We start from the raw sequence: 24,978 nt of genomic DNA on the forward strand, positions 1-24,978 counted from the left end.
TACTAGTAAGACAAAAAAATAATAATTTTAAGATACAGGAGTGTGATTTTACTCCAATCATTCCTGGGGCTTAGAATTTCAATTTCAATCAATGTCAAGAGGAGTACTTGTCATTCTATGATTTGAAAGTTATCCCAAATGTTGAGCAATTTAAAGTGTTTAATCATTTTAAAAAGGCTACGTTGCCAACATTAGCCGGTTTGTCATGTCAATGCTTTACTCAGATTTGGCAGACTTTTTTTTTTTAAGATCAAGGGAAGTCAGTCAACAACTTTCTTCACGTTTGATGGAGCACGTGCGAGTGGAATGCCGGTTTTTATCTCTCAGCAGGCAGCCATTTTGAGAGCCAAGTAGGACATTTTGTTTAAAAAAAATCGATTTCGCTTGTAATAATTCCAACATACTGACTGTCCTTAACACTTGACGTGAATTGAGCATCTCCGTAAGACAAGTTGAGAGGTGACATGCCCAGAACACCATCTTTATTTTGACAGGTCACAGTTGGGGAGGGGAAGGAAAGAAAAAATATATAACTTCAGTAAAGTTTATTAATATTTTACCATCAATAGTCCTCTCACAAAGCAAACAAACGTGCACTGGAGCGTGTGCGGGGTCACGTCGGTCGTCCTGAAGTGCACTTTCACTATTTCAAAGTCACTGAAAGAACACGCAAGTTTTTTTTCCTTTTCCTGAAACGGTTGCGAGGGCTCTGTGTGTCTTATTATTTACACTCACTACACACTTTTCCTTTCCAAGAATTTGTCAATACTTAGTAAAATAGGCATCACATCCAGAGTAGCAGGCTAAAAAAAAACCACACAAAAAAAACAAAAGCAGTCAAAAGCAATATGGTCATTTTTCAGAGTGGCACCAAATTGAGAGTGGTGGCGGGTGGGGGACCAACAACATAAAGGCTGTCGGTTGTGTGATCAAAAATTGGGCTCACCTTGAGAACAGAACGCCGAACCCGACCAATGAGCAAATCTACTGAAATATACAACCTCAAACATGTCCAAAAAACGAACATGGTAGTTTCGACCAATCGGTGAGCCATGAATGTTGCGATTGGCCAAAATAAAAATAAAAAAGAAATAAAGGGAGGGGGGGGGGGACCTGAGCATGTGAGCGAGGGGTGGGGTTGGGGCTTCCTGTGTTCTCAGGACCTGCACACGCACTAGAGAGGAAGGCTGATGCACAAAGTACCATGTTAAACAGAAAACAACACACACACATCCGAAAAGCTAAAATGGTCTTTGGAGAAAGAGCGAGGTCAGGCCTCTCGTTCGTCCGTCCGTTTGTGTTTATCCAAATACACAAAAAAGTCCGTTTGCATAGCCAGGCAGTGGGAAGGAGCATCTGAAAAAGGGGAGCCCGTGGCAGTGGTTGGTGAAGAAGCCTCGGTCCATGTGTGAGCGTGCCACTGGTCAGGTGACACTCCTCCCCAAATGAAAGCCCTGCACCCCCTCCCACCCGCTCACAAGGTGGCCTCCTTCTGCCGCTCGCGTCCGTTCGACGTCTTCTTGACTTTGGAAATGCCCTCCAGGGCGCCCGACTCCGTCACGCTGCGCACACGCAAAATCAAGTCAGTCGTTGGGAATATGAACTCATTCACCGCCGTTGATGGCTTTTGACGTTAAAGATCCATTTGGAATCCCCATACAGACCGCCGCCAAGCCCTTTATTTGCTGTGCATTGCCAATGTATTCACACCGCTTCACTTTTTTATTTTTTGCAGATTTTGTTACAGCCTAAATGCCAACTGGATCGTATTTTTCCGTCAAATTTCTACACACGCCACCTCATAATGACAGCGTGAAAGTGGCCACTTCCGATCCAAACTAATGAGTCTTGTGAGACGCCCAAAGAAGGAATCATCCAAATTGCCAGTAGATGACGCCGCCGTGCCATCAACGGACCAACACTGACCACGCACGAAAAGCTTGTGCTGCTCTCACGACATAGACAAACAGGTTTCAGGGTAGACTAGAGCAGGCTAAAAAGACAACGGACGGAGAGATGTGGCAGCCAAGTTAGCAGGAGAGAGCGAGTCCCTTCAAATGTAAGGGAAAACACGGACGTTAGCTTAGCATCTGCTGTAGTTTTGTTTTAAAGGAGCATTTTGACACGTTTGTCGACCATACTATTTTTGCTATAGGATAGTTTTTGTTGTTTTTTAAAAATTGTAAAACCTGTAGAATCGAATCCTAACATCGGTGAAAAAAAGGAAGCGCTAACACTGGGTTTAACTCATTCAGTACCAGCCAATTCTAGACCAAGTCTGAAAAGACGTTTAAAAACGTCTTTGGGAGTGAATGAGTTAAGACCAGATGCACCCCATCCTCCGTCTCAAGCACCAGCAAGGTAAGTTTGGATCAACTTTTCAACATCCGAAACAGATGCCCGAGCCACCTCATTTTTTTTTTAGCCTCGCTCTATGGGAGAGCCCCGACACCCAGCGGAGGAAACGCGTGTTCTTTCGGTCACAACCCGCAGCTCGTGATCGATTTAGAGTTGTTGCTCCTCGTCTTATATTGGACGCCATTAAGATTGTACACGTGCGTTTTGACAGTGGTGGTGACGCCGGCTTACATTTCATCCATCTCCTCGTCTTCTTCGTCCTGGGGCAACTGGAGGTAAGGATTGTTGGAGGCGGGCCGGAATTTGTAGCCCGTCATCACGAAGAAGATCAGAGTGGATACCTCCACCAGGAACTGAGGAAGGAGGATGAAGGCACACGATAAAAATACCACCATCGCCATTTCATTTGACCGCACATTAATTTCGATGCTACCTCGTAGCACCACTGCCACTGGAAGGGCATGGTGACCTTGAGCAGGATGGCGATGATGCGGGTGAAGTAGATGTAACAAACAATCTGAAAGAGGAAGAAAATAAAATTAGGTAACCGGAGAGGAAAAAAACCCCCGCCGGAAACGATTTGAAGGCCAAATCCCACCATGACGTAGTAGTGACGGAAGAGTTTGAGCTTTTCCAAATTCATGGCGGCTGTGGAGGTCAAAATCGAATCCGTCATTCGGTTGACAGCAATTCACTTGACAGACTCATTTAATGAAAGACGCTCACCTTTTCCGTCCGTGCTCGAGGCCTCTTGGAGGTGACGGATGGACCTACAAAATAAATGTGCGGCATTTTCACGAGAGGGTTTTTAGTTTTACCCACTAAGTCTGAACGGCGACGTACTGCATGGTTCCCACTCTTCCACTTGCTTTTTATTTATGGACTTTTGAGGGCTAATTTAGCCATTTTTTAAAGGACCTTTTCTGCATTCAGCAGGGGATTCACGGTGGATTTAATGCCCGCTCAGCAATATGCGGGCTGAACAGAAAGCCACATATCACCGAGCTGGTGTTCAAATCATTGCTGCCAAAGGAAGGGCATGTCTTTATTTTTAGGGGCAATCAGCAAACCCTTTATTTGACATACTGTATGTCAAATTTTAATTTTTCTACCTGTATTTTAAATTTAGAAAATATAAAATTTCAATTTATTTTTGAATAGAAAAATACATTTGTAAGGATTTTTATTGATTTTAGAAGCTTTCCCTTAAAATTAAGGACAATTAAGAACAAAATTTGACAACTTTTTTGATGGATTTTTGTGAATTTTAGGGACCCGTGGGAACCCTGCGTAGCAAGGCTCTGCTGTCGCATTGATTTCTTTGAAACGCAAGACGCTGGCCACTGACCAGACGACAGGGAACAGGATGGCGCCGCAGCAGATGAGGTCGACCAGGAAGAGGATCTCCTTCCACAGCGGGTACTCGCTGGAGCCTTCCTCTGTGGACTCGATGATGATGTAGGCCACGTTGGCCAGGCACTGCGCGTGTGTACGCACACACCAACGAGTCAACAACCAAAACGACTACAAAGGGGACTTTACGACGATGCAGTGATGAGTTCCACCTGCAGCGGGATGACAATCATGAAGATTTTCTTCTCCTTATCAGACAGGATGTACTTGACAAAAGCCCAGCCGGTGCCGATCAGGGCCAGCGTGATGAACAGCAGCGCCCCCTTGAGCCTGGGAAAGGTAGCGAGGAGAAAGCCGTCACGCGTCAACAAGACATTTGGACAAACGCGGGAGAGGGAGACAGCGGGCTCACAGGTGAGTGATGTAATACATGACGGCCCAGCCTTCGATGGGGTGCCCCTCTGTGTTGATGAAGTGATAGTTGATCTGAAAGACAAAACCAAAGGTTGCAGGGGAAGAACTCGACCAAGGGCACCACGTACACACAATGGTAATCTCGGACCAAAATACAGACAAGATGCAATAGTACCCTATAAAGTGCAGCATTCTCCTCCTCCTGCTTTTAATCCCCATTTGCACGCTATACCTCAACGTATCGACTGATGCTTGGTTTTAATTTTAATAAAAATATTTGATTGGGATTTTTGTCACATCTTCATGTTTTGTTTCTGTCTGTAGTGCTTTTGATGTTTTACCCTAAAGTAGTTTGAATCGTTTTGTACATGAAATGCGCTGCACAAATAAACTTACCTTGCCTAAATATATGCAGTATTTGTCAAGTGGGGAGGGGGGAAAAAAACATCACTCTGTCATATGGAATAAACTACAATGCCCAAACAACTGTGTGACCTTCCTTCTTCTGTATGGTCATATAGTAATTTTGAAATAAATACATTTGAAATAAAGCTCGAAAGCTCATGTATGAAACTAATTGACAGTATCACGATAATTATAGTTTGTCTAAGTTTGTTTTATAAACGTTTCAATATTAAAAAAAAAAAGTTTATACATTTTTTTCCCAAATTGTAATTATTTTGTTAGTTTGCATGAACTCGAATAACCTTGAAATTCACAGAAAATTAGATCCCATAATCTTTTATTACTTAATACCAAAGTCATATCCAGTCCTGACTTTTTCAATGAATAACACCACTCATTTATGTGTTTATTTTTTGGGGGGCATGAAAATGGCCACAGGCAGTGTGCGCTGCGGTTTGGACTCACGCTGTGGAAAACTAGTGAGGTGGACTTGGTGAAGGCCAGCGCCGCCATCAGCCAGTGGATCTTAAACACGCTGTACCTGCGGACGCAGCACAGCCAACGTTAGCGATCGCTCCGGTGCGACCGTCAGGTGAGAGACCCGCCCGCCGTCACTTCCTGTACCTGTGCTTCATCAGCGTGTACACCCACGCCATGGCGGCGGCGAAGAAGACTCCGGCCATGCCGATGTAGAGGCGCGAGAGCGGGATTTCGGCCGCCGACAAGAAGCCTCCGGGGTTCTTCTCTGTCATCTCCAGCTGCGAAGGAGGCGCCGAGGGTCAAGGGAGCGTGCGGGATGGCGGTGGGTTTCACGAGAGGCGACTCAAAACTCACGGTGAAGGAGTACGGCCGGTTGATGCCGGGAGCCATGTTCTGGCAGTAGTAGAAGTTTAAATTGTACAGGCCTTCGGCCAGCAGGCCCAAAAGGAGGTGAAACTGTGGAAGAGGAGGGGGAGGTCAGGGCCAATCAAATACAACATCACCTGATGTGTTGAAGGTGCTCTTACGTTGAAGGCGTACGTGTCATTAACTTTCTCCAAAGCTAGCGTCAGCTGTTTGGTGGACGCCAACTAAACGCAAACACGCGTTAAGAGCGTTTTTTACAACCGCGCCACGGACACACAAAGGAGTCATAAATCACCTGGAATTCAGTTGCCGTCTGATCTTCCTTCATCTGATTGACGGGCTCTGCATTTGTTTGCACCTTCGCCTCACCTGCTGTTTTCTCAGTTAGCTTATTACCGGCTTTTGTCTGCTCCGCCGGCTTAGCTGGCGTCGCAGCAGGAGCCTCTCGGCTGGCCCGCTGACCTGAATGCCACAGAGATCCCACTTTGCAACTACTTCCACCCAGCAGTACATTTCTGTTTGCTTGAAGTCGTAAGCAGGTGAGCTTAAGGCCAACAAATAACACCCTTCGGTTTGGCGAGCAACCGCGGCAATAGGGCACAAATCTGGCTCAAAACTGAATAGAAGACAAAGAAATACAGTGGAGTGCCCAAAACTCAAACATCAAAAAGTATAACCTCAAATCGACTACCGTATTTTCCACACTAAAAGGCGCACTGGATTATGAGGCGCACTTTCAATGAATGGCCTATTTTGTAATTGTTTTCATACATTGGGCATTATAAGACGCTATCTACAATACATCCACTAGATGGCGCTACGCCCAAGGAAACACCAACAGAAATAACGATCAGATGTCGGTAAAACCGATTTAATAAAGCAGCGACACAGTTCACTTAACCAACAGCAAGTTCTAACATTGACGCGTTCACGTTGAACTCTTTTGCCGCTGCTCGATTTCCGTGTTCAACTGCGAAACCGATCGCCTTTGAACTCTGCGTTGTCAGCATGTCTCGAGCAAGGAGCCATTTTGGGGGTCAAAATATTACCGTAATGACCATACGCAAGCCGCATCGGATTTTAAGGTGTGCTGTGAACTTTTAAGAAAATGGAAGGCTTTTAGGTGCGCCTTTTAGTGTGGAAAATACACTAATCTAAAATGGTGAAAAAGGACACAGACCTTTCTCTTTGGTCTGCACATTAGCCTTCAGTTTGCCGGTCAAGATGTTGTCCTGATCTCCGAGGACACGCACTTTGACACTACACAAGCGAGAGCACGGACAACCTTAAGAATCCGCTCACAATGACGCCCGCACTCACGCATTCCCATGCCCATGCCCACCTGAGACTGCCGGTGTCAATGAGAAAGAGGATTAGGGGTTCATTGTTGGTTACTTTCGTGAGTGTGAGAGGGCACGACTCCGTCTCTTCAGCCTTTGAAATGGGGGTGGGGAATGGGGGGAGGATGTCAACAGATGAATCATCGTTAGATTATTACCGCTGTCTAATGACAACCATGCATGTCACGTTGCGTAAAAGCTTTCTCCCAGGAAGAATGAGCAAAGTATTTCATAAAAACACACCACAAACCATTGATAATGCACCATACGGTGTGAGTAAATGGCTTTTTATAAACGTCTTGTGAACAAAACAGCTGAGCGGTGATGTTCGCAACCTGAGCCCTTAGGGACTGGGATGTCATTTTCAGTCGACAGCAAGGGACAGTTCAGGGTAAAATGGCTGCCCCGCTGAAATGGACAAAACTGGGTCGATTTTATCTACTTAATTCATATTCCAAAAATGCATAATTCATCGGATGAACGCATTTAGACTCGTGGGGGACATAAAACATCCTGTTAAGACATTTTTGACTTGACTACTTCTTAAAGAACCCTTGGTGCTCATAGATGGACACATTTGACTGTCACCGGTAATGTTCTCTCGACTTTGAGGAGAGGAGTGGGGAAAGAGACACTGCAACCACAAATGCTTTTTTGCTCTGGTGATTAAGGTGCCTAATGCCAGCAGGTACTTGTTAGCCCCAAGAAAAACATGAGTAGCCCACGGGTCTGTTCTAAAAACAGCTCACCACATTGCGACTTGCTAAGAATTAAAAACAGAAGAAGAATGCAAACATTTTTTATTTACTGAATCAAACTTCAGTTTCTTGATGTACCAAATATTATATTTAAAAAAATAAAATAAAATGTGTTCAATGGGGAAAAGAATGTTTTTTATTTACCCACATATTTTAACGAAGGACATTTTAGAAGTCTAATTTGAATACGGTGATAGCGCAATATTTTTGCTCAGAGGTTGTCAGACTGTCCGATTCGAGTATTGACCCATGCCCGGCGTGATCCTTTCCTTTTTCATAAGCGCTGTACAACTGTCCTTTCAAACTGAATACGCAAATATTTTTGTGGAATAGTCTTTTTCACACTGCCACATGAAACCAAAATGTTAACTGTATAATACAAAATTGAGCTATTGCTGTTCCATTGACCACAGGATTATTTTGTCCCTAAATGACCTTGCAAAATTAAGTGGGGGGGGTCCTTTTTCATCCAGTACTAATCAGATGAAAATGATGCGATGGGATCGGGGTACTCACCGTGTACGACAAAACTCCACTAACATGGGCCCTGGAGAAGCTGAACCCGACCTGAAATATAAGCGAGAGAGAATGTGTTGTGAATCAAATGATGAAGACCGAGAGCACATGTGATTCATTTTCTCCCAACGCAAGAGGAGAGAACATGTTTAACAAAACAGCCTTCCTTTGCAACTGTTGTTGAAGACAGCTCAACGTAAAGCTTCTTACCGGGTACGCGCTGTAGTTGACCAGCTGCTGCGGGAGGCGCAGCGAGTGGAGGTTCACATCCAGAGTGCCGTTAGCATAAAAGCCAAAAGTGTTGAGGTGGACGAAAAAACGAGTTTCATTCTGGCGATACACACACACAATAAAATCACTTGTGACACACAAACAACTCCATGTCAGTCATTTTGTGTGTGCTCACTATGGCTGGCGGAGAGGGGAAAAAGCCAACCACAAAAATATGTCGACACAAAATCTTTGATCTCAAGTTTGCCCAGTACCATGTACTGTATGTTACAGCATTTCAAATCTACAAACTGCACGTCTCTTTTAAGCTATTACGAATGACCCCACACAGTCCCCATCTTTCTAAACACCCGTTCGACTAAATATAACTTTTAAAATGCAAAATGTAGAAGAAATACTGAGCTGCTGACGATAGGCTGTGTTCATCAATTCATTTGGCTGTACATAGACGAAGATGTCGATCTCATGATTAAGGAATGGGGAGCTTGGGGGTGATACGCCGTCTAATGTTCATGGTTTCCATATTTGTAAATCATCCATTATGACTGGTCTGCCTTCAAAGCAATAAAAATAGAAAGAAACCCCGCAAATCGTGAGGTAAAACTGTAATAGATGAGGGTATGGTCACAAATGAAAATCTGCAATATAGTGAGTCCGTAATAAGCAAACAGTGAAGTTGCGAGGGGACAATGTACATATAAAAACAAATAAATACCAAATTTTAAAAGCTATAAGTTTGTTAGTATATCGGGGTGTGTTCGCTGGCGTGTCATATGAATGTTGTATTATTAAAACAAACATGTTAGAGCTGAATAAAGCGAATTCGGCGGCTAGCAACTCTGAAGGCGTGCTAACTGCCCGAGCTAACGCGGCTGTGTTTCGCCGCCGTTTGCTGACTTACCTTCAGGCTGAGTTTGTGTATCCTTGCCTTACTACCGTCCAGAAGAAAGACTAGGAGTAATGCAGCCACGACGCCAGTTCGGTCCGTTCCGGCCATATTTCCGCAGAAAGAGAAGCGACGCTACGAGCCAAAACGATGGATGGAGCAGCTGGCAGCCCCCCGGTTGCTAGCGGTCTCACAACAGCACACCCGGAGCAATGTAGAGCGATTGTTGCTGTCGAAATTAGAATCGAATCGCTTCACGTTGTCAAACAAGCACCAATGGATTGATTTGCTGTGCTTTCATCGCGTCGACAAAGCAACGGCAACGTACGACTGTTAGCATTTAGCAATTAGCTCATCTTGCTTCCTGGTGTTTGACTCACTATGCCAAACATTCAACAAGAAACGGGCGGCGACGTCATCAGCCCTCGTCACGTTTGACACGAAAACGTGTCAAGCGACAAAACAAAGTGCTGTTGAATTGTCGACTGTATATCTAACACACGTTTTTTTTTCTTTCCTTAGAGCCGATTGGCTTTTCTACTTGAAACGAAGGAATTTGATCCAGTCGGACCAGTATTTGTCATGTGACTCGCAGTGTTGACGACAGCAACTTCCGGCTCCACGTACCCCCGGTTGCGATGGATAATGACGTCACATACGTATAACGAGTCTGACACGTGGAACCTACCCTATACGTCGCTCGCTCGTGAAGTCACTTCCGCTTTTGATTTTGTTATGTTTCATGAACCTTCTTGGGTGCACAGCATTTGACATGTTGTATTTGTTTGTATAACATGCTCCTCGGTTCCTCTTAAAATGATGCACCTTTGCTGTGTTATTGTTTTACTTAGAGAGGAAAAAAGATCATATGCACCAGGGCCTTGGAGACAGAAGAAAGGTCGAAAACAGAACAACAAGTGGCTGACCAACATATCTCGTGCAGACCTCCATGGCCAATGCATTGTTTGGGCTCGTGTGTGCAGCAATCACTTTCTGAGCGCTAAATTTGTTCACCTTTGTAACTGATATGATATAAGAGATTATGATCACAGAAAATATATGTCTTATTAAATAAGACAAAACTGCAACCCGCTTATGTTTTGGATTCATGAGCAAGGTAGCTAGCTAGTACAACCTAGCTCGTCCAAGAGATGTGTTGGTGGAGGGAGACATTTAAAACTTGCATGATAAGGACCCTCGAGGACCGGAGTTGGTGACCCCTGGTATAGAAAGTCACTTAAATATTTCTCCCTCACCCCAGGAAAGGCTGGTCACACAAGTGCAACCTTTTTTTTTTCTGGACGCATGCCACTGAGAAATTAGGTTGCGTAGACGCTCGAAATGGTCTGGAGTCCTGGTTTTTAATATGGCCGCCTCATCAAATACAAAAAAAGTGGAAACAGAAAGGTGATTATCATCCAAACATCAAAATGAATGTTTTATGAGTGGAAGAACTCACTTCTGTTAATTGACGTCCATTTGGTCATCAGTTTCTAAGAAGGGCTATTACGTGACCAGGGGTGCACTTACGAAAAGAGTCATATTGACAGTAGGTTTCAATTTTAATGATGTATCATTTCACAAGCTGATAATTATTGAATGGAACAATTATTTCAAATTGTGAAATGGAATTTACGCTCATTGAAGAAGTGTACTGTATCGGAGTAATATTTTGACCTTCTCATATAATAAATGTAATCCGATTATACAGTACTTTAAATACCTCTCTTATTAGATCGTGTTTATCTATTGATCATTTTGGGAATTGGAATTTTCACACACAGGCTACTCTGGAGTTGCACGTCTTCTTGCCCAGTGTGCTGCTGCACTCGACACCATTATTCTTGACCCTCCCTTCCTTCCTCCCCCGATATACCAACAGAGAACGCCCATGGTGCCTTTGAGAGGCTAAAGCAAAGGAATTGCCTGATCATCAGCTTCACCCCCCCCCCCCCCCCCACACACACAGTCCCATAAAAGCCCGAAGTCCTCCAAAGTCTCACAGTGAGGTGTTGCCGCCTGCCAGGGTTACTGTATTTACTCTAATTATAGTTAGATGCTGTATTTCTGCAGCTGCTGCTTGAAAGACATCACCGGAGATACAGAAGTACATTAAAGATGTGTGCCATAAGGTCGCTCAAGGTCACTCTGCTGCTTCACTTGTTTTGCTCAGGTAAGTGACATCAACAGGGGGCTGGGACTCTGGGATGGCTGCCATGAACAAAAACTGGAGATGTGAGAAGTCCAAAACTACAGAGAATATTGATTTGGATGTAAAAAGTAGAATACACTGAAAGACATTCACTAAGAAAGCCACAGCATGCAAAGGAAATTACTGTTGTGTACAGTTGGTTAAATAACGCGGCAATTTCAAATTGTACAAGAGGGTCTTTTTTTTGTGAATTGGTAATTTATCGACTCAAATAAATGTATTGAAATATTTACAGCATCTCAAGAGACATTACAGGACAAAATTCTTGAAAACTATTTACAATGTATTTTCAAAATTATAAATTAGTATAGAACATTTGCATGACTTACTGTACTTGAGTGATTTTCTTCAATAATACAGTATATCTTTGTATTTTTAAACAATGATAACATCACAATGGATGTGAGGTTGAGGACTCAAATGCAAGGAAGTAGGGAGGCGAGGGGCACCAAGTTCCAAGTACTGAAACAAACAGCAGGAAAAAATATTTGACTGAATCATGACAGCCAACAAAAAAACTCCAACAGTGAACTGACAAGGACAGAAAGAAACTCCAAATTTAAAAACAGGCATGTGATGTGACTACAGAACACCGGGACAAGACGCCAAAGGGTTGAAGGCAGCTGATTGGTAAAGAGAAGAGACTGGATTGACATATGGCATCTTTTCGAGGGACCCACCCAAGGACTTGTGGCACAGCAGTGTAGCAAGTAAAGTAAATCATAGCATAGCAGACACACGTAGTGGTAGCTCTTGTGTCATGTTAGTTAATTACAATTTTATTTCATTATCATCAGCCGCTTTCTTCACCGATTCTTGTTTAGGGGAACTCAGATGGTGATTAGACAGTGTGCAGTGTTCTTTTCAAGTTCATCCAGCCATCCATTTTCTGAACCGGTCATCATCCAGGTCGTCAAAATAAGAATTCAAATTGTTGATTTCTAAAATAGAATCAGTTTTGGCGGAGGTCCGCACGCTAGTGTGCACCAGCGTAGCGTTTTCAAAAGAATACCAGGCAAATTATTATGGGGGAAACCAATCCTCATCACCTATTGGTTGCGCAACGCGTTGGCCACTTAAGATAGCCAGCCTGGGTTGCCTGTACCATAGTCAGATACACTAAAAGCAAATTTTTATTACCTTTTTTTTTTAACAGCGTATGCGATGATATCAACAAATCTCCAGGAGTCTAAATCTTCTCAATCATTAGTCGCAGTACAGTATTTCCATATCAAGCACATGATACGTAGTTGCTCATTCCTCTCTGGAAAATTTTCAAAATGTCCCATAACAGCCGGTGGCAACTGTGTGTTTGTCTTTATCCTACTGCACGACCTGTGATCGAGAACAAGTTTCTTACACTAGATAGCACATTTCAATTCAGAATGCAGTGGATAGTCTTGGCTGAGTGTGCTACATTTGGCAAAGCAGCTTTAAAGCATAACCAAGCCTGTTATTTTGTTCATTGGTACTCTTTAAAATTATAAAGAAACTGACAAATCATCACTGAAAACAACGTGAAGCACTCTAAACACAGCATTCTAATATTGCGTTTGTGCAATCTGAGAGAAGTAGCAAAACCCACCTGATTTTAGCCACCTCGGGGCGGCCATTTTGCCGCTTGCTGTTGACTGAAAATGGCATCACAGTTGCTCAGGGTTCAGGTAAATACCAATCATGGCTCAGTTTCAGAAACCAGGTGAGCCATGATTGGTTGTTTTCATTTTCATTTTCAGTTTACAGAAAGTCGCAAAATGGCCGCCCCTTAGGTCATTTTCACACATTAATCGGAATGCCGTATTTAGACTCGTGGATGTGCATAGAACTTATTATTATCAAGAGAATTTTAGGGTTGACTTCCTCTTTAAATGTTGACAGTCCCCGTTCTGGGACAAAGTTCTTTTCATGAGTGTGCGTTTGTCTTTTTTTGGTTGAAGCACTTTGCTCACAAGGACTGTTCTAAAATGTATGCAGAAAAGTGGTGAAGATTGCACGGCTGTCTGTGTCCTATGTGTTGTGTTATTTTTGTTATTTTGACTTCAAAATGGCGCCGCGTGAGTGGCTGCCTTTCCAGCAGCTCCTATATTTTGTTGTTCTACTTCTTCCTTTCATAACTTTGCTGCTGTGAATCAGGAATTTCTCCATTGCGAGACTAATAAAGGTTTTCTTATCTTAAAATGCCTGCCGAGACGAGATAAAAGTCCCACTGAGAATAACAGACATCTTTTATTTGCAGTTATTACCTCAAAAGGTTGTATAAGAAAACATTAAGAATGGATCCTTGTGGGCCTTTCTTGTCATGAGAAACTTTTTGTCCACGTCCGTAGTGCCAGCCAACTGTTTTGTGCACAGCAGCACCTGAACAAATTATCGAGAGGATATTTGTGGTGTGGAAAAGAGAAAAATGTTATTTGAGTCCCCGCAAAGTTTCTCGTCTGATTTATGGTATAGGAAAACTGGAGGCACAAACAAAATCTCATACACAAGCAGAATCATAGCATGAGGAGGGAGGAGAAGGCGCTCGGGGTCCAGTGGAACAATGGTAGTAGAAGAGAGGAGCCAGTTCTTTCGATTTGGGCAGGGTGTCCTTCCTTCCTTAGAGGAACACATTGGGTGTATTCAGCCTGCAATAAAACAATGGCACACAATAGATCATCTAAAAAGAGTCCGATTTCACGAGATGGCAAAATTCAATTGACCTTTGTCTGCCTTGCGGAACAGTGACTCATATGTTGATTTCCAGCCACAATGGAAAACAAATTAGGCACGGGATTTTATTTCACTTCGAAACAAATTAGTACAGAAATGAAATGGCAACAGACTGTCTCAGCTCCTCGTACATGATAAAGAATAGATGACTGTCAGTATGGTTACATGGTCTTGCGTGTTGCTGCACCTTTTGTGTTTAAATAGCCTTTGCTTAAAGCAGTGTTTCTCAACTGCTGTCCGACATCCTGGGACGCACATCTTCCTGTTCGTGAAAAGTCGTCACCTACTTCTATAAAATATGAACAAAAAAAAAGCTTTTTTGTTTGTTTAAAAATACATTTACAGCAAGTTATATTTTTCATTGCGCTTTCAAATGAATTTGAGTAGCCCGCCAAAAGCATATGGCTAGCTATGACACATGCTAGCCAAAGGTGGCATTGTGCTATTTTATTTACAGCGTAAGATAGTGGCTAACGCACGAGTAATATTTCCTATCGTTCACATAATATGTTTCATGTGGTTGGTACGCCTCTATAATAAAAATCAGAATACAAATACATGTACACTTTCACAAGCCGTCTGTGATCTACTTTTCAGTCCCGACCTATCAGTGGCTAAGTTTCCTGCCATCATATAGCTATGGAATCCAAAGTGTGCGCTTGCAAGTCCAAAAAAAAATAAATAAAATAAAATAACCCAGAAAAGATGCTTTGTATCATGAAAAATGCACAAGTCGTGTCACTCGCACGTCAAGGCACCACTGAACTTCATTATTTTTTTTGTCCTTGCTCAACCTTCCCCCCTCTGACAGCTACCTCATCTCCTCTTTCCCTGCCGCCCTCCCAAATCTCTCCTCCCTTTCCCACAATGCTGCCCTCCTGGCCGTCCCCCTCGCTCAGCATCCCTCCAGTCGGCGGAGACCAGGAGGATTTGGTGGAAAGAGCCCGCTGCCCTCTCACCCTGTCCCCTTCCAGCCTGGTGGTCAGGTAGAGCCCGACTCCCAATTTTACACAATATTCACGGTAAACCAGTGGCCCAAAAGATCAATAATGAGTTTCCTTTAGGTTTGGAGATCCATTCCAAGTCAACTGCTCTGTGCCGATGAAGGGCCTTTCTCTGCTAGGATGGGAGGTCACACTGGTGAGAGCCATCAGCATTTCATCATGACCTGTGCTGCAATTGGTAGTTGAACAGTTTTACGGACGTGACTGATGGTATTCTAGGTGGCTCCAGAGCCCACCATGAATAGCTTTCTGGTGTGGAGAGTGGAGCACATGACAGAGTGGGCTATTTCCCCGAGTTGCTATGCGCTGTCAGACATGGAAGGACCCTGTCATCTTCATCTCCCGGTCCTTGTTTACAGTAAGTTCTAATCAAAATCCTTCAAATGTACAGTACAAACAGAGAAAATGGCTGCCACGTACCTAACCAATTTCCATGCAAACTTTGTTTATACAACCTACTGGGTGATACTCTTCTGCTCCAGACCAACGGGGCAGTGGTTCTGAAACTTTATGGGGTCTTGGGCCCCCTACATATTAAAGTAACAGAAGAAGAAAAGTAGTAACAAAAACCAAAAACAAAATGCTAGGTTAACTGTTAGCTTATCTGGTAACCACATTGTTGTTGCAAACTCTTCTCCTTTACATTCTACAAACACTCAACACAACTATTCGCTGCAATTAGCCGGGCAAGCTATCGTTCTGCTTCATATTCCAATCATGACCCCACATGGCACGTAAGGATTGTCTAGCGGAACTGTTAAACAGGTTTAATATTTATGACTGTCGGTCCGAATGGTGGTCTAAACAGATTGGAGATGAAAATTCAGTTTTTAACACATGCCACACCATTATCACTCAGGATAATCTTTCAGAGTCAACTGATCATCAAACTTTATCTGATTTTAACCCTTTCAGGGACAGCGGTTACTACAGTGGACAGCGTATCATGTTATCAGGTTACAGGGTGCATGAAAGGGCAGGCGATGGGGAAAGGTGGACAACGAGACCTTGTGTGAGGTCCGGGGTCTAAACAGTTCAGACAGACTCTTCCATCTTTTGCTCCTGCTTTGCGCAGAGGCTCCAGACAGCGTGTCCCTCAGCTTCGTGAACCACACGGGCTCGTTGTTGGAGCATCACCAGTATACTCTGTGGTGCACCGTCCACAACGTCGCCCCCGCTGGGAACCTCCTGGTGACCTTCTACAGAGGCCAAACCCAACTGGTTCAACGACATTCAAATGTGACGGAGAAGACACCGGTGACTGAGGTCTTCACGCTCGACATTGTGCCCAGAAGAGAGGACGATGGCAATGACTACTGGTGTGAGGCTGAGCTGCAACTGCACCCAACGGGGACACAGCAGCGTGTGGCGGTTGCATCGGAAAAAGTGACTACTATTGTCCTCTGTAAGTAAAACATATTTCTATACCACAGTAATGAGGGTCAAAAGTCAAGACATAAAACCACACATAGACATTCAGTCGTTTTCATTGTCTAAATAAGGACACCACTTCTGCCAACATTTTCCATCAAACGTTTTGGAGCTTCAATCTATGTTGATTTACCAACGAGGTCTCCAATTACATGTGTGATACCTGGGCCCACCACTGTTTTTATAATAATTTCCCTTTCATCCATTGCGCTAGATTGTTGACCCAACGCATTTAAAGTCCTCCAAACTCATTCTCTTTTCTCCCTGAGGCCTCACTCTTCCTCATCCAGTCTCTCGTTCACACACATAAATTCAGTTTTAATTCTGCTAATCCTACTCTCCTTTTCACCTTTCTAAATGTTCCCTAACCCGCTCTCACAATTTCATCTGCAAACCTCATCCATGGGGGATTTAAAACCCTGGAGAACCCACGGGGTCAAATTTGGCCCCTATAAATTCTGTTTCTCAAATGCTACCCATAAATCCCAAAGGGTCAAATTTGGCCCTAATCGTAAATTAGGATTAAAGCATTAAATATTTGAAAAAACATATTTTGGTGTTCAGTGAACATATAGCAGTCATTTAATGTATAATTCATAATTTTCCAAAGAAGAAAAGGGTTCTTGGGTTCTCCAGGGTTAAGTCTAAGATCATCTGTCAGTCTATCCATCACTACAGTATTGAAAAGAGGAAGGGGCCTAGAGTTGAACCCTGATGCACCTTAAACCCCTCTATCACACCCTACAGCACAGCTCACCACTATCCTGCTGCACTCATACATGACCTCCAGTATTCTACCACCACCAACTCCAGATTACCTTTCCTTTGTAGTGGGGGACAGATGAGAAAGCAACATACAAAATTATGGCGCAAGTAATGTAATGGAGGTGGTTTACAACTGGATTTTTGTTGGACAGTAATTAAAGTCAATACACTGACAAAGTAAAAGATTGACTCACTATTTATTTTGAATATGTTCATACATTCACTTGTAGCTAGGGAGAATTTAAACAACTCGGGCCAGGAAACAGCAGGTCAAGCCAGAGCCACAGTAATAAATCCAATAGCAACTGAAACAAATACGGAAAAAATTCCTGTTCCCGTTTTGCAGAATTGTGATAGACAAGCGCTCTCCTCCTCACAGTTGGCCCGCAACTGCTTTGTCCTGCAAAGCTTCAAGTCAAGATGGGCGAAAGCCTGCGCTGCGAGGTCCGAGGAAACCCCGAACCATCGGTCATTTGGCTCAAAGACGGCCGCCTGGTGACCCCACCCGCCCACTCAACGAGAGCACATGCCGGAAAATACACCGTGTTGGCCACGGGACTCTTTGGAGAGAGGAATGTGACAGTGGAGGTGGAGGTGGTCACTTGCAGAGGTATACTTGTTTACGCTACTTTACAATTGAGCATCACAAGTATTTAATATGTCAATGTCTTCCCTTCATAGGCACCACAAGCACGCCTAGAAGGCACTTCCTGCTGACAGCTCTGCTTGGACTGACCTTGAACCTGCTGTAAACCTTAACAATAACCCAATGGGGTTTGTGATTCAAGTCTCACTGCTGTTAAGACATTTCTCCTACTGAGAGGAACAGTTGACGGGGAGTTTTGTTTTCTCGTTTGGTCTCGTGTTCACATTGGGGTCTTTTATTGTCATTATAGCTCATACGATGTTTTTTTTTTTTTTCCCCTAACTCTCGCTCCAGAGAACTTCTGTTCAGGTACTTCTACTACCCCAAAATTTCACTAGTCAAGTACTAAAAGTTAATTCATGTGTAAAAAATATGTCAAACTGTTAATCAATGTTTTGCTTCATGTTTTAAACTTACTCTTATGCATCCACAAGAATGTTTCGTAGCTGCAAGTGTTATGAGACACTTTAGATTTGACGAAAGACCAGTTACCATTTCTGAAAAGTTAGTTTTATATAATTAGAAAGAAAAAAAATCTACATGTACATATGCGGATTCAACATATTTTTATTCAATGTTTTAAAAAAAAAAAAAAAAGCAGTATTTTCAACAAAAGGCTTTCAACTTTTTTTTAAGCTATAAATCAATGTTTGACTGCAGCTACCCGACCATCTCCATGGAAACACTCTTGAGGGAGGGGGGTTAGTGACATCTATTGAAAGAATATCTTGACTTACTTCATCCAAGCAAGACATGGGAAAGTTCAAACATTGACATCATCAGAGCCCATCTGTAGATCTGGGCCACAATCTGCAAGGGCACCCGTTGAGTCTTGCAGCACTTTTGGCAAAACCACGTGACACAGCAGGCCTGTTTCTGGAAAGGTGACTGGGCTGCACTGAGGCGGCGGCGGCGGCGGAAGCGGCGAGCCGCCACTTGCCGCGCTAAAGCTCCATCGATGAAGAGAATTTTCGTATTTAGCGATAGCAGCCGCAAACAGCTCATGGGGGGGTATCGGTGGGCCCAAGTGAGCCCGAGACTGGTCAGTGAGGATCACTGGTGATTCATCACTGGGAGTTGGTGAAGAGTCTGAATCCAAGACAATCACTTCGGGATCCTCCATGGTCACGTAAGATGCATTTGAAGCTTCAACCACTGAATTTGGCTCAAGAGGGAGTTCGACTTTGAGTGGCAGCGGTCCTATGTTTTGATCCAACACCGGTGGAGCAATGAATGACAGCTGCTTCTTTTCTGATCTGGATCTCTTTGTTCTGTTCACATATAGGGCAGAGTTTCATTGCATGCTTTGACGGATGCTCTCAGAATTAGGGCCAGAATAAATCATCGGTTGGCTGACAGTTGTTTGTTTGAAATCGTCTTTCTTAAATCTATGACAAAATGAGGTGAACATTCCCACCATCCCCACAAAAAAAAAGACTGTTGTAAAGTTAAACAAATACTTAAAGTGCACTGCGAGTATTATAAGGTTGCTTAAATACAACCAATGTAACCAAATACACATTTGGATGCACTTTTTCTTGTATTTGTTTTTCTTCTGACCAACACAGTCCACTTTGAGGACCAAGTGTGGCAAACCTGCCTGTAATTCATTTATTGTTGTCGTCGCAAGCATTTAGGGACCCCAAAAGAAGTTATTTAATTCATTATATTTTGTTTTCAATCACCGTAAAACCCAGTGAATAACACTGTGTATTATAGGCTCCCCTCAAATCATGCAGTTTTGTTCTCTGTACTTGCGTATAATACCCCACTTTTTTTTCCAGAAAAAAAAAGAGCATTTCCACAATTTTACAATAATCGACCTATTAATAGATTATCAGAATTATATTCTGCCTAAAAAAAACCCCAAATCCATAGCTCTCAGGCCCAAGTCAGCATGACTGGACAGTTCAGGTACTCACGGAAACGTCAGCCGGAGGCCCAATATCTTCCTGCTCTCACTAAGCAGCACCCTGAGGGCACAGGCATCCTTAAATGCAACCAAGGAGACTCGACTGATGAATCCAAGAGAGCGGCGGCGTTCATCTCATACCTGGACGGCATCCAGCCTTTGGGCCAGAGAGGCTTGATGTCCTTGACCAATACGGCCTTGAGGCACTCCTCCAGTTGCTGCCTCCCTTCACTCCTCTCTTGAAATACTGCAAGTTTTTCTCTCAGCACGTGACGCAGCAACTCCCTGTCGGCAGAATACAAGTTGACTTGATTAATTTTTGAACAGGTGTGGAGCACGTCCATTTTTATTAAATAGACATTTCCTTAATTCGCATACAGTTTCGGAGCACTGTGTTCACGTGTACCGTCAAATCACATTTTGGCTGATATCAATCAGTATTGTTATTTCTCGATATCAGCTTCTTTTTGTGCCCAACAGATATTTCTGTCATATTTATTTCATCACCTGATCTCCTCGTTCCATTTGAACAACTTCTTTGGACCGCCTCCTCTTTTTGCCCCCTTCTCTTCCATATTGTTCCCGATGCCACCATGCCTGACGTCGCTCCCATCCTCCATCATCCTGAAAACCAACAGAACCATATTGTGCGTCAGCAGTACTGACAACAATTGGTGACTTAAACAAGAGGGATTTTTCGAACAGCGGTCACCTCAGAGTCTTAACTTGCTCATATTCTTGACAATGTTGGTTGAAACATGTAATCTGCTCGGGCATAGCTCGCCCGATGGCCTCCTTTAGCTTCTGCATGGGATCTCCCATGTTTGAAAGGCCTTCCTTGGTGCCGGAAGAAAAAAAAAAAGTCAGTTTATTCAGCAAAAAAAAAAAAAAAAAAAAAAAAAAAAGTGTGGTTCAATCAAACTACTCACTGCAAGCTTGAGTTTCTTGACACGTTTCCGGAGCGTCTCCTTGCTACAGGGCAGGAAGGATGACAGGTGCGTGTACACCCGGGAGCGTAACTGGCCGCCGTGCTCACGACATTGACACTCTATGCTGAAAATGACCAAACATCACAAGTGGAAAGTACATAATTTGTCATCTCCAGGTCATTTGAAGCATAGGTAGAAAACTGATGGCATAGAACCGGTGGGAGTTTCGGTTATGTGCACTTACACTACCACCTACTGCAGTGGAGGTGCAATTAGTCAGTTTTAGTGTAATTGCAAAAAAAAAAAAAAAAACATGGTCTGGAATTTGTATTTCTACCAAAGTTGTTCTTTTACTCAAGTAATTGTACTACTACTGAAGTACAGAGTGTGAATATTTTTTCACCATCTGTGTGTGACTCACTCTAGCAGGACAGAGTTGATTTCCGGGGTGAAGAACTTGAGTTTGGACTCCCCCTCCGCGGTCTTGGCTGCCTGCACAAACAGAGTGCGTACAAGTGTTTATCTGTACTGCAGCGCTGAAAACATGCTATGACATCATCGTGTCTGGGACCAATTGCATAGGTGCGCTTTACCAGCATCAATTTCTTGATGCTGATCTCCAGTGGAGGCGGGAGTCCCTCTGGTAGGACGGCGCAATGAAGAGATGACACAATCTCTGAATTAGGTTTTTGTGATTGGGTCATTTTTCTGCTTGGAGGCTGTGTTGCATCGCAAGAGGCTCCAGGTGGGTGTGGATGGTCTGTTCTGGGCTGGTTTGGAGGGGGCGCCTCCATTAAAGACTGGGGTGTTGATATCTCGTCACCGACATCCAATAAACAGTCCAGGTCGATGTCAAATTCCACCGTACTGGCGGCCTGGAGAAGTGCCTGTTCATCTGTGGATCCGATCAAGCTGAGCAGCGGGTCGGCCAATCCCGAGCCGCCGCCGCCACCCGCGTCCGCCGGGCAGTGTGGCGTCACAGGACTTAGTGGGATGCTGGCCATGCGCTGTTTAGCTTTCTCCATTTTCTTCCGCTCTCGCTCCTTTTCTCGCCGGAACTTCTTCAGCATGCTGGTGACACTCAGAGTGCCGGCCGCTTTCTTTTTCTTCTTCTTCATCATCATCATCAGCTCGTCACCCGCTGCAAGGTCAGATGAGACTCTGCGAGAGAATAACAGCACGTCACACACATGCCAAACGGAACTTTTCTAAGTCTCACCTGGAATTTGCATCATCGTTTTTATCCAGCAGAACTTTTCTGCGCCTTTTCTTCTTTGGCATCTCTTGTCCGTCTTTGAGGTCACGTTTCTGTACATTGAGAGCAAGTTTTATCACATGGCAATATGGGCTATACTGTAAAGTAAATACAACAAGTAAAATATTGCAGTTTATGTTTCTGTGCTGTCACTGCAGGAACTTTACATTTCAGTGAAGAGATTGTTGGCCTACCATGGCGGTTTCTGGCGTTCTCTCTCCTGTGGTCCCATCATCCGTTTCAATGTCAGAAACCTGGCGGAAGTGCAGCACACCAGAATTGACGTAGAAGCCTCCGAATTTGGTGGTGATTGAGGAGGGCACAAACTCGTCGTACTGTGGAGACAACCAAATTGGGATGTGACATAACGTTAGATCCAAGTGACGTGACCTTGCCAACATTTTGAGTCACAAGGTGCAAGTCAGTGGCCCAGTAAGCACCCACAGGGTATAATATAGAATCTTGACATTCTATGTAAGCGCTGTATCGAAATGAACCAACAGAGCTGCGCACCAAATTGATAGTGTCGATTAAAGATCAACATTTCCATATTGACATCGACGGCCCTTCTGATACAACTCTCATTATGTTGGTCGAATGCTGCCACATTTGGGAAAACAGTACTCACAGCCTCCGAGTTGTCAATGAAGGAATCCTCATCATCGTAACCGTAGCCGATATCAATCAAGTCCTGAACGCGGTCTCGCTTTTTCTTGACTGTCTGCAAATAAACATTTTGTTTGTCCACATCAGCCCAAAACGAAGTTTCTTAGAAAGAAGGAAAATGACAAAAAGGAACTGAAGCAGCGACTTACATATTTTTTCTCCATCTTCCTTGCAAGGTCAGCCATCTGCTCCTTCTCCCTCTGCTCCTCCACCTCGAATCTGGACCTAGGCTTGACTTCATCGTTTTTGTTGCTCTTCTTAAAAGAGAAACAAATAAGATCCATCAACATAATACACAAATAGGTTACACATTCAGACTTTCAAATATGTTGCTGTTCAGTGAAAAGACCACATTTCCTTTTGTTTGAGTTTTTTTTAAATTATCTTCCTCAAAAAAACAATCCCTCCCGCCCCCTACACTGTTAAACGCATTTTCCACTTATTAATATTCTGCAGCGCTTCTCTTTAGGGTTGAAAGTGAGCTGGAGACTTTTGGGGAGATAATCAAATAAATCAATCATCCTAACATGTTGAGCAGTCATGAGTTAATATTTTCAGAATTATTATTAGATTGTTTAATCAACCAGTTATTGTTCACTTGGTATCCTTCAGTGAAAAAAAAGAAATGACAATTAAGCAATATGACACAAGAGGGATGATGTATGCACCCACGTTTTTGTAACTGATTCAGTAAGTGATTCAATCACCTTTCCAAAGTAAAAGTAGATGTTTGTAAATGCTTTCATGAACAGAACCGTAGAAATCAAATATTTATTGTTGAGGGAATGAAATCTAAGTATTTGGACAATTTAAGTGAAGTAATGTCTCTCAACGATTACTCGAATATTAAAGGGTTTATTAATTTGATAATCAGTAATTTGTAGATTTATCTCGGCACATCTACTCACATGCACTCATCTGGACAATTTTGTCTGTTTTTTACAACCCACGCAAGGGCACTTTGTTAGCAAAATGTCACCGTAAATACACATCCCATTCTAAAGAATCTCGGTTAAATGACCTAAAAACAGCACACAAACGTCTGATACAGACCCATGTAATTAAAGAGCTAAGACATCACGACAGAACGAAACTGACCACCGAGTCTAAGATATCTCAAACTTCACAGTTTACCTTGCTTTCCAGCAGCTCAGTGTAACTAAACTCGCTGAAGTTACGCTCGTCCGGCTCAAACAAGGCGATGACGAGGCGCACCGAACCCGGCACGCAGTCCGCCGTTGGCCGGGAACCACCGCCGCGTTCTGGCGGAGACTTCGGGGCGAGGACGGTTCCGTTGACCGCACAGGACCGGACGTCACTGGGCAAAGACGTGAGCTGGACTCGGTGAGGTTGCGCCATCTCGCGTGGAGAAGAGCAGTGGGTGGATGCAGTTAACGGCTAAATAGTGTCAGGTGTGCTGTTACCTGCACAACATGGCCGACGCTCTTCAGTCATAGCACAAAGCTACTTTTACATTGCTGTCAACTCTGGATTTAGACTACTGGGATCCATTCGTTATTCTCTTAATTTACATGAGTTCATATGTAGATTTCTTTTCCCGGCCAACGGTGGCCAACATGAGTTAAGACTGCTTGCTAACTAACTGACTAACTAACTAAATAGCAACTGTACGTTGAGTAGGAAATTCCACCGCTCACTTTTCAAAATGGCTGTCAGCGCTGAGTCAGAAAGAAGAGAGTGCTATAAAGTCTGTTAAAATACATCACAACACATCATGGCATTCCCCCCAGTCATTCAAGGATGACATATAAATGACACGATTGGACGCCTTTTGTAGGTGTTCTGCCTACCAAGACACCATTATGCTCGACGTCGCGGTTGCATCGTTGCCTCAAACAAACAATGGAAAGATTTGGAAAATTAATTGAACTATTGGATTTTGGATGAATTGGATCCCGGGTGGGTGGTCCAGTGGTTAGTGCGTCTACCTCACAGTGAAGAGGTACCTGGTTCAATTCCAGCTCCGGCTTCCCTGTGTAGAGTTTGCATGTTATCCCTGGGCCTGGGTGGGTTTTCTCCGGGTACTCCGGTTTCCTCCCACATTCCAAAAACATTCATGACAGGCTGAGTGAATACTATAAATTGTCCCTAGGTGTGAGTGCGAGCGCGGATGGTTGTTTGTCTCTGTGTGCCCTGCGATTGGCTGGCAACCGGTTCAGGGTGTCCCCCGCCTACTGCCCGAAGACAGCTGGGATAGTCTCCAGTAGTCCCCGCGACCCTTATGAGGATAATGATCAGGATCCCGGGTACCTATCCCAGCTCATTTTGGCAAAAGGCGAGCTACACCCTGGACAGCCATTTCATTCACGTCATATTCTCAA

General features: G+C 43.8%; 3 protein-coding genes across 3 annotated transcripts; 1 reads left to right on the forward strand and 2 right to left on the reverse strand.

The window, feature by feature from the left end:
- Positions 1 to 465: 465 nt before the first annotated feature.
- Positions 466 to 9,696, reverse strand: gpr108 (G protein-coupled receptor 108). The gene is made up of 18 exons (XM_086120698.1): positions 9,123 to 9,696; positions 8,201 to 8,320; positions 7,991 to 8,041; positions 6,719 to 6,810; positions 6,557 to 6,636; positions 5,672 to 5,838; positions 5,538 to 5,600; positions 5,365 to 5,466; positions 5,155 to 5,288; positions 4,996 to 5,071; positions 4,124 to 4,197; positions 3,924 to 4,041; positions 3,707 to 3,837; positions 3,085 to 3,128; positions 2,957 to 3,006; positions 2,792 to 2,875; positions 2,590 to 2,711; positions 466 to 1,562 (listed from the first exon to the last, which is right to left on the reverse strand). The coding sequence occupies exons 1-18, from the start codon at positions 9,216 to 9,218 to the stop codon at positions 1,475 to 1,477; spliced, it is 1,692 nt and encodes a 563-aa protein (XP_085976824.1). The 5' UTR covers positions 9,219 to 9,696; the 3' UTR covers positions 466 to 1,474.
- A 1,435-nt stretch (positions 9,697 to 11,131) lies between these two features.
- On the forward strand, positions 11,132 to 19,235 carry LOC147200026 (intercellular adhesion molecule 5-like). The gene is made up of 7 exons (XM_086120988.1): positions 11,132 to 11,280; positions 14,840 to 15,014; positions 15,093 to 15,168; positions 15,252 to 15,390; positions 16,108 to 16,437; positions 17,608 to 17,838; positions 17,910 to 19,235. The coding sequence occupies exons 1-7, from the start codon at positions 11,226 to 11,228 to the stop codon at positions 17,978 to 17,980; spliced, it is 1,077 nt and encodes a 358-aa protein (XP_085977114.1). The 5' UTR covers positions 11,132 to 11,225; the 3' UTR covers positions 17,981 to 19,235.
- ubn1 (ubinuclein 1) lies at positions 18,638 to 24,506 on the reverse strand. The gene is made up of 13 exons (XM_086120987.1): positions 23,771 to 24,506; positions 22,786 to 22,893; positions 22,599 to 22,691; positions 22,165 to 22,305; positions 21,935 to 22,023; positions 21,309 to 21,876; positions 21,137 to 21,207; positions 20,716 to 20,839; positions 20,499 to 20,623; positions 20,294 to 20,410; positions 19,928 to 20,071; positions 19,797 to 19,847; positions 18,638 to 19,145 (listed from the first exon to the last, which is right to left on the reverse strand). The coding sequence occupies exons 1-13, from the start codon at positions 23,993 to 23,995 to the stop codon at positions 18,638 to 18,640; spliced, it is 2,364 nt and encodes a 787-aa protein (XP_085977113.1). The 5' UTR covers positions 23,996 to 24,506.
- Between the last annotated feature and the right edge of the window lie 472 nt (positions 24,507 to 24,978).

The sequence above is a fragment of the Hippocampus guttulatus genome, chromosome 9 (assembly GCF_054856545.1).
Source record: "Hippocampus guttulatus isolate MCC_2025c chromosome 9, RoL_Hgut_1.0, whole genome shotgun sequence".
Classification (NCBI taxonomy): Eukaryota; Metazoa; Chordata; class Actinopteri; order Syngnathiformes; family Syngnathidae; genus Hippocampus; species Hippocampus guttulatus.

What these genes read in the sequence shown, in the direction of transcription:
- LOC147200026 (XM_086120988.1), top strand. Translation starts at nt 11,226, where the DNA reads ATGTGTGCCATAAGGTCGCTCAAGGTCACTCTGCTGCTTCACTTGTTT. An exon ending in TCTCCCGGTCCTTGTTTACA is followed by an intron (nt 15,391 to 16,107) that starts GTAAGTTCTAAT and finishes TGCTTTGCGCAG; the next exon opens with AGGCTCCAGACAGCGTGTCC. An exon ending in GGAGGTGGTCACTTGCAGAG is followed by an intron (nt 17,839 to 17,909) that starts GTATACTTGTTT and finishes TTCCCTTCATAG; the next exon opens with GCACCACAAGCACGCCTAGA.
- ubn1 (XM_086120987.1), bottom strand. Translation starts at nt 23,995, where the DNA reads ATGGCGCAACCTCACCGAGTCCAGCTCACGTCTTTGCCCAGTGACGTC. An exon ending in GAGCAAGTTAAGACTCTGAG is followed by an intron (nt 20,411 to 20,498) that starts GTGACCGCTGTT and finishes GTTGGTTTTCAG; the next exon opens with GATGATGGAGGATGGGAGCG. An exon ending in AAAGGCTGGATGCCGTCCAG is followed by an intron (nt 19,848 to 19,927) that starts GTATGAGATGAA and finishes CTGTGCCCTCAG; the next exon opens with GGTGCTGCTTAGTGAGAGCA.
- gpr108 (XM_086120698.1), bottom strand. Translation starts at nt 9,218, where the DNA reads ATGGCCGGAACGGACCGAACTGGCGTCGTGGCTGCATTACTCCTAGTC. An exon ending in ATTGACACCGGCAGTCTCAG is followed by an intron (nt 6,637 to 6,718) that starts GTGGGCATGGGC and finishes TCGCTTGTGTAG; the next exon opens with TGTCAAAGTGCGTGTCCTCG. An exon ending in ATGACACGTACGCCTTCAAC is followed by an intron (nt 5,467 to 5,537) that starts GTAAGAGCACCT and finishes CCTCTTCCACAG; the next exon opens with TTTCACCTCCTTTTGGGCCT.